Genomic DNA, 15,868 nt, shown 5'->3' with positions numbered 1-15,868 from the left:
AAAACAAAACAAAACAAAAAACACTGGGCGCTGGTTTCTCTTCATTGTGAAAAGCCTTTAAGCTGGGTCTTGCAGAACTTCCACCCTTAACCCTCTCCAGAGACATCTGACAGGATAGGGCGCCCTCTTCTGATAGAAGGTGGGAACAGCTTTGGCCCAAAGTTTTTTGGGATGGACTTAGTCTCTCACTACCTGCTAGGTGGTATTGGTAGGGTTTCTTTGTTTTCCCAGCATTCTGTAACCGGCCGTAGGGAGGAAAGGCTGGAGCAAAACTGGCATACTGTTTCAGAAGTGCAAAGATGGATAATTCGATTAGAATGAGGGTGGAAGACTGGAGAGCCCCGTTAGGGAAAGAAAGACATTTGGACCCCACTGAATTAATTTTATGTTCTTTCAACAGGTGATGGCATGCAGCCAGAGGTAAGAAGACAAGGTGACTTATCCAACATGTCAAAACCAGATGTCCAGGGCCCTTCTGGCTGTTCTCATCCAGCCAAAAATAGTGGGGACAGAGTAGACCTGGAGAAGCTTGGCTCCTGGAGACGCGAGGTGATCAGGAGAGCCAGAGGTCTCGGCCCCCAAAAGAGGGGAGGAGCCAGTGTAGTTACGGGCCCTGTTTCCTCCCTAAGATCCGCCCCAGACGCACCGCCCCGCCTCGCGCCGGTGCTGCTGCTGCGACCCGCCCCCTTCAATCGCCCCCGGGTCGGGCGGGGGCTCCGGGTTCCTGCGCCCCTAGCTACCCGTCCGGCACCCTAGCCACCGCTGCTTGGGTGAGTAAGGGAATAGCCGGTTTGGGCCACAAGGTAACCTCACTCGGGGAGCCCCGCCACGAGGTCCGGCCTCCACAGGCCTGGAGTCCGGGTGCCTGCCCGCCTTGTGCACACACTCGGAACCCGGGGAACTGCAGGCGGCCAGACAGAGCCGACTATTGCCCGCTCTGTAGTGGGGCTAGGTGTGCTGGGATTAAATGCTGCCTTTACTCTGCAGGGCTTCCTGCTCAAGATCCCTCCAAGCGCTGCGGATGGAGGCGTGGGGGAGCCTTGGAACCTCATAGTCTAGTTTTGAGTCCCAACTCTGCCAGTTACTAGCCTGTGGCTTTGAGTAAGTGTTTTTAACCACCTCGAGGCTCAGTTTTCTCTTCTGTGAGATGGGAACCCAGAAGACAGCCACACATACTCTTAGAATAAATAGGATTAGAAGAGATTGTCTATTAAGTGCTGAGCTCAAAATGTAGATTCTGGCAAGAGTGAGATTTTTAGGGACTTTGGATATAAAGTGGGGATACTCCTTTTTAAAAAAAAAAAAAAAAGCAGTTTTCAGAGCCCTGTGTGGTGCCTGAAATCCCAGCAACAGGAAGACAGAGACAGGAAGGAGGATTGCGAGTTTCCAGCAAGCCTGGGCTACATAGTAAGGCCCTTTTCCACACACACTAACACTCTAAAATAGACTAAAAGCGACTAAGTAGTACCAGTGAAGAAGCGAAAGCTGTCTAGGAGCAGAACTGCAGGTAGTGCGCTCCTAACCCTGAGATACCAAGCAGGGACCAAGTTGGAGGGGCCTTAGAAGTAATCTAAACCTTGTGATTTCCTCCTGTTGTACAGTTTGAAACAAGCCCAGGATGGTTAGGTGACTTGTCCAAGTCACACACCTAAAAGGGAAGCCAGGCACAAAGCCAAGAAGTGGAACCAACTATCCTTTCTGTACCAGCTCATCGTCCCTTCCTGGGGTAAGGTCTAGTCTTCTGTTAGAGGAGCCCAAAGGTTCCCAGGGGATGAGGAGGAGGTCTAGTTAAATTGGTTCAGTCGAGGGGTGGGCTGGGAGGGAGAGCGCTCTCAGCTAGGGCCCTATGCAGGGAATGTTGGGTGTGGGATGGTCATCAGTGCCACTTCCAACTTCCAGGGGAGATGCTTGACCAAATATTTATTGCTCCAAAGGGAAGGAAGGTCTTAAGAATTTGGGTTGGGCAGCCTCTCTGGCCTGGCAGAGAGGTAGTTGGGAAGGTAGATGAAAATGCAGAGGTGTGTCCACCTGTTTCTGGAATGCTAGGAGGCCAGGAGAACAGAGTTCTGTTTAAGGGTGGGGCAAGAAAGAGTCATGGCTCCAGACCAGAAGGGCCGGTTTTTTTAATGTGTCTGGAGCCAGCTATTGCTTGGCACCAAAACAAAAAAACACCCCAAATTCTGGGAATGATTGTTCCCCAGGCTCAGCCTTGAGGAAGAGATTCTCTGCCTCTGCCTCTTGGTTTCTCCATCTTTACAATGGGAACAGGCAGATTAGCTCATCTATATAGTACATGGTATTTCTTTCTTTTTTTCTTTCTTTTTTTTTTTTTTTTGGTTTTTCGAAACAGGGTTTCTCTGTGTAGCCCTGGCTGTCCTGGAGCTCACTCTGTAGACCAGGCTGGCCTGGAACTCACTCTATAGACCAGGCTGGCCTCCATGCCCGGCGTATTTCTTTTGTCCTTGGCTCACTCTGGTCCTAATCTGACCTTCCTGCCTGGAGTTTTGGTCCAGAGAGACAGAGGGATGAAGAAAGTCAGAGTTGAAATACACAGCTCTTTGTGAGGCCTCCGTTCCTTCTGCTGATCCTAAGTCGGATCCCGCTTCAGCTTCCCTCCTACTCTAGGGTTGTTAGTGTACTTAGCTATTTTAGTGCCTCACCTTAGAAACTCTTTCAGCCGGGTGGTGGTGACGTACGCCTTTAATCCCAGCACTCGGGAGGCAGAGGCAGGCAGATCTCTATGAGTTCGAGGTAGCCTGGTCTACAAGAGCTAGTTCCAGGTCAGGCTCCAAAGCTACAGAGAAACCCTGTCTTGAAAAAACCACAAAAAGAAAAAAAAAAGAAAAAAGAAAAAAAAAACTTTCTTGTTTGTTTCTTGACACAGGTCTTCTTTGTGTAACACAGCCTTAGTTGTCCTAGAAGTCTCTCAGTAGACCAGGCCGGTCTCGAGCTCACAAATGCTGGGACTAAAGGCGTGTTCCACCACAGCCTAGCAGAAACTCTTGTCTGAGGGAAGAACCTTTACCCCATCTCAGGAGGCACTGAGAAGCCACCAGAAGCTGACCAGGCAGCTCTCGCCTATCCACAGCAAGCCTGATTCTGCAAAGCCTTTCACCCTTCACAGCACGTGAGGCACAGGCAGGGACAATCATGGGATGGAGGTTCTGTCAGCTTCCATGGAGTCCCTGCCGCACTGGATCACTGTGCCTGCATATAGCACCCCGGAGTCTGGGAAGGGAAGGGCCTGAAAGTGAACCAGGGCCCTGCACCTGAGAGGAGCAGTGAGAACCGAGAGACTGGGGTAGAGGCTAGGGGGCTGGGTAGGGGGACATGGGCCAGTCTATTAACCAGTTGCTTTAAAGTTTGGTTCTTGAACCAGTGGGAAACTAGCTAAATCAACTACTGCAGTCTAGGCCAGGCAGAAGGTTGAGAAGACTGTGCAGTCTCTCTCAAGTTTTATCTGAGTATAGATCAAGTTCATTGTCTTCCCTCAGAAACTGAAGTTGAGCGTTACCTTGGGATTCTGAGTCAGTCTTCCCTACACAGGACAGGAACTGTAAAAATTTTGGTGTCTCCTCATACTCCCTGCTAGATAGCATAGCTAAGTTTTGGATTGTGCAGGAGCGTAGTGGGACCCTGACAGTGCCCTCCATCCTCAGGTTTGACAAGATGTACCAGGTCCCACTGACGCTGGACCGGGATGGAACCCTAGTCCGACTCCGTTTCACCATGGTGGCCCTAATCACGGTCTGCTGTCCACTCGTCGCCTTTCTCTTCTGCATCCTCTGGTCCCTGTTCTTCCACTTCAAGGAGACGACGTCTACACACTGTGGGGTAGGGCTCCCGTCTGGACCTTTTCTGAGGTCCTGATTTGATATTAACGGAATGAGCCAGTTCTCCTGTAGGCTCCATCAAATATGCTGGGCTACTGGGTGGTGGTGGGTTGCTTGTAAACTGAGGTCTCAAGAATTAGGCTCCTTCTACTTTCCATGAAGGTTCTAGGAGCTGGATTCATTAAAGTTGGGCAGTCCCCAACCCAGAACCTGGACCAGGTCTAGAGGTGCACGCTTTTAATCCCAACACTTGGGAGGCAGAGGCAGGTGAATTTCTGAGGCCAGCCTGATCTACATGGTGTGTTCCAGGGCAGCCAGGAATATAGAAATCCTGCCTTAGCCGGGCGGTGGTGGCGCATGCCTTTAATCCCAGCACTTGGGAGGCAGAGGCAGGCGGATCTCTGTGAGTTCGAGAGACCAGCCTGGTCTACAAGAGCTAGTTCCAGGACAGGCTCCAAAACCACAGAGAAACCCTGTCTCGAAAAACCAAAAAAAAAAAAAAAAAGAAAAAAAAAAAAAGAAAAGAAATCCTGCCTTAAAAAGAAACAAAGTTATAAAAACCCAGAATCCAATACCTGCTCCAGGGTTTCCTGGGAGGATAAGACAGGAATAGAGGACATTGTAGGTCTCAGTCTCTTATATTTGTGAGAATGTGTATGCGTCATGTGATTGTGAGGGGCATACCTATATTTAATGGCTTCGAGAAAGGTTATGTGTGTGAAAGAAACTCGGTCTGTCTGTGTGGGGACCTGGTTATGTGCATGGATATGTGTTCTAGGTAGGTCCCATACCTCTGAGGACATTTGAGCTATGAAGAGAGATTTGAGAGTTTCTTTCTTCATAAAATGTCAGAATAAATAGGGTAAGGCTGTGTTGACATCTGCTCTACTCCTATTCGCTGACCGGCAGTTCTCCCTGAGCCCCAGAGTGTGAGCCTCAGTTTCTTTCTTTTTTTTTTTTTTTAATATTTATTTATTTATTATGTATACAATATTCTGTGTGTATGCCTGCAGGCCAGAAGAGGGCATCAGACCTCCTTACAGATGGTTGTGAGCCACCATGTGGTTGCTGGGAATTGAACTCAGGACCTTTGGAAGAGCAGTCAGTGCTCTTAACCTCTGAGCCATCTCTCCAGCCCCGAGCCTCAGTTTCTATGTGTATAGGGAGAGAGCTGGATGATGCCTGCCCTGCTCCTTTCCCTGGCTAATGTAGAGCTCCAGGTAGAGCAGCATGGGAAGGCCGGCTGGGAGTGCCAAGGGAGGACAACAGGAGGAGGAAGAGAATGAGAAGGGACAAGAGACCGTAAGGTTAGGAGGTGGCCCCAGGTGAGGCAGAGCCTGGATGTGGAGCTTAACTAACCTTTGAAAGAGCGTTAAAGGCCCCTGCCAGCTTCCTTTGTGGTCCTCAGACTTCTGCAAACCATCTGCTCCATGGGGAGACGAGGTCGACCAGAGGATCCTGTTTGGGAGTGTGGGGTGAGTGTGTTCAGTAGGACTTGGATTTTTTTTCTGACATGTAGACATGAACCTTGATTGAGGGCACACAGTCTGATGAGAGATATCAGAGGGGACAGGGAAGCCTGTAATCCCAGCAGTCGGGAGACTGGAGCAGGAGGATTCACTAGGAGTCAAGGTCAACCTGGGCTAAAGAGTGAAACCCTGTCTTACTGCACCCTCCAACTAATAAGTAAAAAGTGAATAGAAGGAACAGGACTAGGAGAAAAGTGAGTAGCTAGGTTAGTGGTTTTCAACCTGGCTCGTGACCCCCACAGGGGTTGCATATTAGACGTCCTGCATGTCAGATATTTATATCACAATTCATAACAGTAGCAAAATTATAGTTCTGGAGTAGCAACGAAATAATTTTGTGGCTGGGGTGTGGTCACCACTGCACGAGGAACTGTATTAAAGGGTCACAGCATTAGGAAGAGTGAGCACCACTGAGCTAGGTGGTCTAGGATCATTTCCTGCCTTAGTAGTTGCTAAAATATGTTCCCATTACCTATCTCCTGTCCATCCTAAAAAATCTTTCCAGGGTGTTTCCTGCTCTAGAACCCCTTGCCTAGCCTCTTCGAGGCGCCTGCTCTTTTTGCTGTTAGTCCCCCATTTCTCTCATACTGTATCTGTGTCTGTCTTCCTCACCATCCTGGGATCGCCATGAGAACAAGCCCTGCACTGGCTCCCAAAGTATTCGCTGGATAAATAGATAGGACTTCCCAGTTGGGAAAGGGTGGGAAAGGCAGATAGTCCAAACAAAATTAAAGGTTTTACTGCTTATAAGTTAAACAGAGTAGCCTGTTTGCTCTGCCCTTCTGGCTGGCCCTGAGGGCTAACGGGTCCAGTGACCTCAGCCTACCTGATACCCACTACCCACTCTCGGCATACCAGTTAGGGAACGAAACCACGGGTAGCTGCTTGCCTAGTGACCCAGGGAATATTTCACCCCCATTCCCTGGGGCTCTTCTGTTGGATACAATTGAAGCTTTTTATTTATACTTTGAATTTCCTATCCAGAATATCTCAGGAAGGGCCAACCCTAGGAATAAAGTAACACACCATCATTGATGATATCCCAAGTAACAGGGAGCTCCCTTCTCTGTAGCTACAGAGGTTTAATAACTGAGAATGAGCACACACTTTTTTTTTTTTTAATATAATAAAGCATAGATTGGGAGGGGGTGATTTTTTTGAGACAGGATCTCACTGTACAGTTCTGGTTGGCTTAGAACTTGCTATAGAACAGGGTGGCCCCGAACTCACAGAGATTCACCTGCCTCAGCCTCCCAAGTGCTGGGATTAAAGGCATGCACTACCATGCCTGGCTAACAGATTTTTTTCACCCCAAAAGTCTGCCCTGGCCTTGGCTCTGCTGTGATAACCATGGAACTACTCTTTCCTCCTGGCTCTCCATCAGTCCTGCAGAGATAAAAAGACAGTAGTGGAGACCCTAAGTCTGTCCTAGAAGCATAGCTCCAACTTTTGCAGGAAACCTTCCCAGGATAGGGTCTGTAGACTCCTTACAACCCTAAATATATCCTTGGACTTAATCCAGTTGGTAACTGTGTTGTCTTTATTGGGCCCAGGTCTGGATAATAAGCCTTCAGCTAACCTGGGAAATAAATGCACAAGCAATACTATTCCTTCCTATTTCTGTCAGGCTTTTATTGATGCAGCCCAAGCTACCATTAGCTGTTTCTGTATAGGTACAGGCTGGACACTGATAGCTCATATTAAGGCCTGCCTAGAACTCTTTTGGATCTGATTCTGTTTTTATTTACTGTTTGTGTGTGTGCACATGTAATCATGCACGCATTTCCCATGGCACACGTGTGGCAGAGGACAACTTTGAGAGTCAATTCTCTTCCTCCACCTTTGCATGCGATCTGGGGGATATCAGGTCATCAGGCTTTAACACAAGCGCCTTAGCCTTCAGTCATCTCTTCAGACACTTGGTCCTCTCTCTCTGTTTCTCTGTGTAACAGCCCTAGCTGTCCTGGAACTAGCTCTTGTAGACCAGGATGGCCTCGAGCTCACAGAGATCCACCTGCCTCCCCATAGCTACTGGGAAAACCTGTCTCCAAAAACAAACAAACAAAAGAGCCAAATCTTATTCTTCTTTCTCTTTTTGCATTTCTGGAAATGCACTTGTCTCCCTTGGACACAATATTTAGAAAGATCTCCGCCTCCGTGCCTGGCAAAAAAGCCAGTGGGCCGATCTTAGTCACTATCACTTCTTACAGTTGCACAGTGTTCTGGGATTTATGAGGTGGCCTTGTTGATTCGGAGAAGGCTGTGTGCCTGGGCAGGCGTGGAGAACTTGGCTTTGTGGGCGGAGGGCAGGCCCTGAGGACCTGGGGGTGGGACCCTCTGGTTTGAAGCAGTTTCAGTCTGACTGGAGTCCTCAATCCCAGCCCAGGATTCTTCAGCACCCAGTGTAAGTGTTTCTTGATCAGCTTCCCATTCCACCCCATTCCCGATGAAGAGCTAGTCTGGTAGACTCCTTAGTAGGAGGAAGTATGGGATCCAAGGAAAGATCTGGTCCTAGGTCTTTCAATCCAAAGCCATCTCTGTTTGTCCCAGCTTGCCCCAAAAGGGAGCCCAGCTGGAGGAGTCATGGTGGTCAGGGCCATAGGTATGTGGGGAGGGACTTCTCTTCCAGGAGGGAAAAAGGAATGGGAAAAGGCCAACTTCCTGGGTTTGTGCTTAACCTGGGTTTGACTCAGTACACTAAGCTGAAGCTAAAAGGAGAAGGTTCCAAAGACCCTTATTTATATTTCTCCAAATTTTGGATTGGATAAGGTAGTCCTCTCAGAAGGGAAAGAAACAGACGTTTGGTCCTCTGCAGGCTCATTAAGAGCCTGGGGGTGGAATGGCTGGTAACCTCTAGTTCTACTGGAACGGGCCTAGGACACACTCATTGTTCCTAGTTGAACATGGGTGAGAAGGAGGAATGCGATCGGACAGGGTCAGCGAGAGGTTTAGCTAGTCTGAGCCAAGGGTCTTTAGTTTAGAGCTGCTTGGTAACCAAAGACTTTAGTCCAGGCACTTGATCCTGGCATGGTTCCGGGCCGTTGTCTCATCTGCCGTGTGATGGAATAATAACTTTTCCACTTGAGTTCCTGCCCAGCTGCTGTGAGGGCAGACTTGTGAAGTGAGACCATCCCAGCTCCAGTGTTCAGGCCCCTGGGGCCCTCTTGTTGTCTAGACTCTTTAGGAGGCAGGACTACAGCATCAGTGTGCCACAGTTCCTAAGGATGCCCATGCCTGTCTCTGCCACTCCTACCCCATCTTTTTGTTTTCTCTCCTACTTTCCACTTACATTCTGGCTTTTCCTTGAACCAGTTCTGGAAAAGGCTCCACTTTCCAATACCCAGGTATCCTACCAGGCTCCCAAGTTGTGTCCCTTGCCTTGCTTGGACCACTCCTTACAGGATGTTCTCTGCACCCTTGGACCCCGATGGGACCGTGTTCCGGCTCTGCTTCACAGCCTTTGTCTGGTGGGTCATCACTTTTCCCCTGTTCGGCTTCTTCTTCTGCATCATCTGGTCTCTGGTGTTCCACTTTGAGTACACGGTGGCCACTGACTGTGGGGTGAGTTCCAGGCTTCCCCACACCTCGGGCAGGGGCAGGTTATGAGGCATTGGTTAGGGAAGATTGGGAGGAGGAGAAAAGTGGAAGATCAGAGAGAGGAAAGTGATAAAGGGGTTGGGGGTAGGACAAGTCAGAATTCATGGAGAAATTAGAGACAGGAACCCTAAGAGCAGAGTCACTACCACCTCTAAGAGCTGGAAGAGGATTACAGAAAGTACAAAGAGTTGGGGCAGAGGATGTTGAGGGCGCCTGAGGGAGGGAAGGAATTGGGACTGGGCAGGATTGGGAAGGAAAAGAAGGAAGATAGAAAGAAAAATTGGAGCCAGGATAAGTAACAGGTAGTTTTAGATCAGATTAAGAGAACCATCCCTGTTCTGTGATCTTCTAGCTTGGTTTCTCTACTGGCAGCTCTAGGCCCCACAACCCATGTCCACTCAGGCTAGCTAAAAACCAGCATGGACTTCCTGCTTCCCAGATCAGTCTCCCAGGTCTTTTCTGAGGGACCAGGAATACAAGTTGTGTGTCAGAGGCATGGAGATGAATATACACTTGCTCTTAGCATCAATTCACACAAGAGACAGTTCTTAGACATAGTTACAATGTAGTGAGTTGGAGTTCTTTTCCTTTCTTTCTTTTTTAAGATTTGATTTTTATTTATTTTTGTGTGTCTGTGTATGGATATGTGGGTATGATGCCAGAAGATGGCACCAGATTCCCTGGAGCTGGAGTTTCAGGTGGCTGTGAGCTGCTTGGGGTGGGTGCTGGGAACTGAACTGGGGTTTTTGAGAGGGCAGCAAGCTCTCTTAACCACTGAGCCATCGCTTGCTATTGAATTGGGATTCTTACTGTGATTTAAAAAAAAAAAAAAAAAAAAAAAGGAACCCAGGGGCTCCAGGGCTCAGAGGAGACATTTTACCCAGCTTGGACACTGGAGATGGTTTCTTTCCTGAAGGAGGGAACTTTGTTGCTAGGATGTGTATAGGTGAGAAAGGATCATTGTGAACACCAGGCTAACAACTGAGCATTTGATCCTGAGGGTAATGGAAGCTTTAGGAAGATTTTAAGCAAGAAGAGACATGATCAGGTCTGTGCTTTAAAATTTCCTTCCAGGGGCTGGAGAGATGGCTCAGTGGTTAAGAGCATTGCCTGCTCTTCCAAGGGTCCTGAGTTCAATTCCCAGCAACCACATGGTGGCTCACAACCATCTGTAAAGAGGTCTGGCGCCCTCTTCTGGCCTTCAGGCATACACACAGACAGAATATTGTATACATAATTAATAAATAAATAAATAAATAAATATTTTAAAAAAATTTTCCTTCCAGCTTCTGAATGTAGAAAGACTAGGGATCAAGAACAGGGAGGGCCGGGCGGTGGTGGCGCACGCCTTTAATCCCAGCACTTGGGAGGCAGAGGCAGGCGGATCTCTGTGAGTTCGAGACCAGCCTGGTCTACGAGAGCTAGTTCCAGGACAGGCTCCAAAAACCACAGAGAAACCCTGTCTCGAAAAACCAAAAAAAAAAAAAAAAAAAAAAAAAGAACAGGGAGGCCAAGCCAGGCAGTGGTGGCACATACCTTTAATCCCAGCATGCCAGAGGCAGGAGGCCAGCCTGGTCTACAGATTGAGGTTTAGGAAAGTGAGGAAAGTGAGGGATATACACAGAGAAACGCTATCTTGAAACCCCACCCCCCAAAAAAGAATAGGGAGACTAGTGGGAATGTTAGTCCAGTGGCTTGTACTACTGGTGACCAGAGAAGGAAAAGGGATTATCAAGAGCTGGAGTTTTTGTCGAGTTGGTAAGGGGTTGGAGGATAAGAAGGTGGATAAGCCTTTTATAACCAGTAGTATATATGGGGGTGGGGACTTTTGCCTGAGGCCAAAAGAGTTATTTTTTAATGGTATAATCTGATAAGGAGTGTGTGTGTGTGTGTGTGTGTGTGTGTGTGTGTGTGTGTGGTGCCAAAGGACAATCTTGGGTTTTCATATCCACTTGGCTAGGCTGGCCGGCCAGCGAGCTTCATCACCCCCTGTTTGCCTCCCCAGCACTGGAATCATTGTGCCTGCCATTGTGCCTGTTTTTCTACCTGATCTCCAGGGCTCAAACTTCACACAGCAAATTTCCTGAGCTATCTTTCCAGTCCCTGGTTAGGGGATTTCCTAGAACTTCCCCACTATGAGTTTCTGATCTACTTCTCTATTAGAAAGGGGTTATCTGCCCATCAGTGCTTTCTGCTCTGGGCTTATGGGGACATTTGGAATGAACTGTATGTATCTGGTGTCTGATAGTTTTTGAGGTTGTTGTAGGCACAGTTAGTGAAGTAAGGAAACGATGTGCTGGAGAAGGAAGTGGAAATATTTACCTGGTTTATGTGTGTGTGTTTGTATGTGGTGGGTGGCACAGACTCTTAAAGTTCTGCCTCACCTTTAATCTGAAAGAAGTTTGTGAAGTCAGCCTGATAGTCACCAACCTTCTCTTCTTCTCAGTCAGGTACTACCACCTTGCATGTTCTCCCAGTAGGTTTTAGATACTGGTCCTGGTCCCCACAAAGTAGCTGAGATTGGAAGTAATCTTCAGAATGCCTGTTCCAGGAAGGCTGCACTCAGTCACCCAACTCAGGGCATGAGAGAGGCTGTAATGGCAAGAGGTTTCTTTCACTGTCTGGTTGCTGCCTTTCCTGTTAGCAGTTTTCTTATGCTCAAGTAGCCCTGTTGACTCACAGCCTTTTTCTCAGGCTTTTTATGAAAGCCTGATTTATAAAAGTCATCACTTTTATACCCATTGTGGGCTTGACACTGTAGAAGCTCTGTCAACCAGGTATATCAGTGAATGCTTTTTATGCCAGCACTCTCAGGTGGGTCTCTGCAATCCAAGGCCAACTTGGTCTACATAGCAAGTACCAGACCAGCTGAGACCTCATAGTGAGACCCTCTCAATTAAACAAAATTAAACAAATCACCCTATAAGATAGGTGACTTTATAACTATATTACTAGCGTAGACTCAGGAGCTCAGAGAGGTGAAAGGCCTTGCTCAAGGTCACCTAGATAATAAAGACAGAGTTGGGATTCAGACCCAGCTCTTAGAACAGCTTTTCTGAGAACTCTGCACTTAGCTTTCTCTGGCAGTGCTGAGGTGGCTGTGAGGTCCTTGGATTGCCTACCCCATGCCTGGGAGGTCCCTCCAGCATTGCCCACTGGACCAGTGGTCTAGAGGTTCATTCAGCATCTTTGGAAGGAAGGAATGGAGCTTCCAGAATTAGTCATAGCAGGGTCTCTGGGTTGCTGGGTTCTACACTACTCTGGCTGTTGTTGAGTCTAAAAGTGTGGGCAATGGACTGACGCTTTGGGTATTGCAATCTTTTACAAAAGCAACTCTCACCTTCCAGGCATGCACACCATACAATTCCCCCGTGAGTCCATGTGTGTCAATGCTCACAAATCACTGCTTTGCAAGAGGCCTCTTCCCACCCCTGCCCCAGCCCCACCTACACCACCGCCCACAGTGCTCCCATCCCCAGGCCTGTCTATACAGAGAACTCCACTCCTTCAGCTCCCTCTCTCACCATGCTTAAGGACTGAGACTGCTGCTCCACGAAGAACGAGGAGTTCCAGGCAGGAGAAAGATGGATAGAATTGGTGCACAGGGATAGGCTCATTCGCTTTTCGTCTTTCTTTTGAGGCAGACTTTTTTTTTGTAGCCCTGGCTGGCCCAGAACTCAGATCCACCTGTCTTTGTCTCTGCTGATATTAAAGGTGTGCACCACCATGCCCAGCAAGGCCATTTTCTTAGAATATATTAGCTTAGAAGATCCCATTTTCTTTTTCTTTCTTTTTGTTTTGGAGACAGGATTTCTCTGTGTAGCTCTGGCTGTCCTGGAACTTGTTCTGAAAACTAGGCTGGCCTCAAACTCAGAGCTCCTCCTGCCTCTGCTTCCTGTGTGATGGGATCAAAGGTGTGCGCCACCTCTTCTGCCTGACAGAAGATCTCTACCCATTAGTGCACCTGCCTAGGGGGATGAGCGGAGCTGGGAGCAGTTGAGAGGAACAGCTCAGCAGGGTGGTGCTGTTCCAAATAAAGTCCGAAGGTCTGTGACTCATCCTGGTCTTCCGGCCTCAAACCTGGGATCCTGGGATGCCCATGGAGCCATATTCAGGCACAACCCTGAGCTATTAGCATAGGGAGAACCTGAACTCATATGCACACCTGCTCAAACGTGCAGGTTCCAATTTCAAGAAAGACGGAGATAATCGTACCCTGTCCTAATCCCAGACACACTAGGAGATGAACATGTGAGTCTCGGAACCTAGAAGTGGAAGGCTTGAGAGGGCGCCAGGAGAAGTTGGACGAAAAGGGAGTGGCTTTAATAGATGGGAAGAAGGCCTTCCTGGTGGGTGGGACCGGCAAAGGAGATGCCTAGACTCCCGGATTACCTCTCTTAGGTGCCCAATTACCTGCCATCAGTGAGCTCCGCCATTGGTGGGGAGGTTCCCCAGCGCTACGTGTGGCGCTTCTGCATTGGCCTGCACTCGGCACCCCGCTTCTTGGTGGCCTTCGCCTATTGGAACCACTACCTCAGCTGTGCATCCCCATGTCCGGGTTACCGCCTTCTCTGCCGCCTCAACTTCAGTCTCAACGTGGTGGAGAACCTCGCGCTGCTCGTGCTCACCTACGTCTCTTCCTCCGAGGACTTCAGTGGGTGCCAGACAAGGGAGGGGTGAAGGGCACGGGAAGGGGACGCAGCCCCCTTTCCTGCCTAAGGGTGAGGGTGGGGTCCATCCTCCTTTCTCCTTCCAGCCATCCATGAAAATGCTTTCATTGTGTTTATCGCGGCATCTCTCAGTTACATGCTCCTCACCTGCATTCTCTGGCGGCTGACCAAGAAGCACACAGTAAGTCAGGAGGTACGGTCTGCCCCTACTGGGCACTAGGAAGCCCAGAAGGAAATCAAGAACATTTGTCCTTAGGATGTGGGTAACGATGGGTGACAAATGACTTTCCATTTGGAACTCAGCAAAAGTGCATGGGGGCTTTGGGCTGAGACTTGGAGAAAAGTGGAGAATGGTTCACTTGTCCCGGCCAACCATTTGAGTAGTACTGGAGAATGCATAGAGGCTGGATATGGGGCCCAAATCAAGGGTAGCAGCCAGGCCCGGTGGGTTAGAGACACTGTCAGTGGACTGTTTTGTAAGAATCCCCAGCCATATGTATGGCCTTTCTTTGCCCCACTGTACCTGAACGTGTTGGCTTGGTGGGTGAACTCCATGCATCTTTCCTACTCTGTCCCACTGAAGTGGGAAGGGCAAGAGATAGCACTATCCCTTGGTTTCATTATCCCCCTAAATGCAGGGATGTAGACATGCTCATCATTCTTGCTGCCCCTGCCTACACTCCCTTCCATGACCACTTTGGGATGCAAGAGGGAAGCCCCAGCTGTTAGGAACTGAGTCTAAGAGGGAAAGCCACCCACATATACCCAACAAGCTACAGGGTGATCAAATAGTCCGTCCCCTAGGATCGCAAGTCCTACAGCTGGAAGCAGCGGCTCTTCATCATCAACTTCATCTCCTTCTTCTCAGCGCTGGCCGTCTACTTCAGGCACAACATGTACTGTGAGGCTGGAGGTGAGGCCAGGCTGGGATCTGGAAGTGCTCACAAGTGACCTCAGAGCAGCGGCACTGGGTTTCTGGGGTTTTTGTAGTAGGAGGTGGTCTTGGGTACTGGCTGTCTCTGTGGTGGGCTGGTAATGTGATGATTAAGAAGTCACTAAGAGGGTAAACCAAGAGGCTCATTGTGCCCTGTTCCTTGTGCCCTCGTAACAGTGTATACCATCTTTGCCATCCTGGAGTACACTGTTGTCCTAACCAACATGGCGTTCCACATGACAGCCTGGTGGGACTTCGGGAACAAAGAGCTGCTAATAACCTCTCAGCCCGAGGAAAAGAGATTCTAAACCCTTCTCTGATGCTGGGAAGAGAACCCACTGTCCAGAAACACGAAGCCACTCTGGCCTCCCTATGCCCATGTCCTCTCTGGACCCTTCTCGAGCTGGGGACTAGGGGAGAAGAGCAAGAGCAGGATGGACGAGGCTGACCCAGCCCCACGGGGGTTGTCAAGTGACATCACTGTAAACTGAAAGCTCCACCACCTGGTGCTTAAAAAAAGTCCTGAGGATCATGACCATTGTTCAGTTTTTGGCCTTTACACAGACCTGACTGAGGTTAGGAATCACTGAGCAGTCAGTCATAGCCGCCTCTCTAGGGGTCGTTCCCATCAGCCTCACTGTGTCCCTATGTATGACTGGGGGGAAGGTTGTGTTGTCTCTGAGGCCATCTGATGGCAACTCGTCCTAGACGCATCAATCGTATTTTCCTCCCCGTCTAAACCACTGGCTTTTTGGGCGCACTGAAATAAGCCTATAAGAGCGTAGCACAGTGGAGGCTAAGACTGGTGGACTGCTTCAAGATCCATGCCAACCTGGGCTACAGTGAGACCTCATCTCAAAAATGAAATGTCAGGCGTGATGGCACATGCCTTTAATCCCAGCACAGCAGAGGCAGGCTGACAGCTATGAGCTCAAGGCCAGCCTGGTCTATACAATGAGTTTCAGGCCAAAGACCCTGTCTCAGAAAACAAAATAGCCCCTAAAATCACAGGCTTATAAGACCTTTTCCTCTGGCAAGGAGCAGGGATCAGAGGTAGAATTCCCTACTCCAGAATGGGTTCCTTGTTTATCCTTTATTTTCTCTACTGCTCCCCAGCTTTTATTTGTATATTTTATTTCACAGGACAATAAAATTTTTTTCTTTTGCCAACAATCTGGGGTAGGTATGTCACTACTGGGGCTCATCTGTGCATGGCAGCCGAGGTGAAAAACGCGAGAATCAGTCTGCAGCAGCTCATTCTCATGTGGTGTCTCCCTTAGCCCTTCTGCACAGTGTTTCCTAAGG

The 15,868-nt window shown here is 49.0% G+C and overlaps 1 protein-coding gene across 6 annotated transcripts; it reads left to right on the top strand.

The window, feature by feature from the left end:
• The first annotated feature begins 651 nt into the window (after positions 1–651).
• On the top strand, positions 652–15,730 carry Pgap2 (post-GPI attachment to proteins 2). Of its 6 annotated transcripts, XM_057778247.1 has the most exons (9): positions 652–770; positions 988–1,101; positions 1,602–1,726; positions 3,660–3,835; positions 8,751–8,923; positions 13,361–13,613; positions 13,716–13,822; positions 14,434–14,542; positions 14,741–15,730. In XM_057778247.1, the coding sequence occupies exons 4-9, from the start codon at positions 3,670–3,672 to the stop codon at positions 14,869–14,871; spliced, it is 939 nt and encodes a 312-aa protein (XP_057634230.1). In that variant the 5' UTR covers positions 652–770; positions 988–1,101; positions 1,602–1,726; positions 3,660–3,669; the 3' UTR covers positions 14,872–15,730. The 6 variants fall into 6 exon arrangements, with proteins under 6 accessions (XP_057634230.1, XP_057634227.1, XP_057634226.1 ...); XM_057778244.1 differs by lacking the exon at positions 8,751–8,923 and having other exon boundaries at positions 3,660–3,834; positions 13,716–13,810; XM_057778243.1 differs by lacking the exon at positions 8,751–8,923 and having other exon boundaries at positions 3,660–3,834.
• The last annotated feature ends 138 nt before the right edge of the window (positions 15,731–15,868 follow it).

This window comes from Chionomys nivalis, chromosome 8 (genome assembly GCF_950005125.1).
Source record: "Chionomys nivalis chromosome 8, mChiNiv1.1, whole genome shotgun sequence".
Lineage (NCBI taxonomy): Eukaryota > Metazoa > Chordata > Mammalia > Rodentia > Cricetidae > Chionomys > Chionomys nivalis.
The sequence above is the reverse complement of the archived record's forward strand: the minus strand, read 5'-3'. Positions and strand labels throughout refer to the sequence as shown.

Coding starts and splice junctions, on each gene's coding strand:
- Pgap2 (XM_057778247.1), top strand. CDS start 3,670: ATGTACCAGGTCCCACTGACGCTGGACCGGGATGGAACCCTAGTCCGA. Junction 8,924..13,360: donor CGGTGGCCACTGACTGTGGG/GTGAGTTCCAGG, acceptor TACCTCTCTTAG/GTGCCCAATTACCTGCCATC. Junction 14,543..14,740: donor CATGTACTGTGAGGCTGGAG/GTGAGGCCAGGC, acceptor CCCTCGTAACAG/TGTATACCATCTTTGCCATC.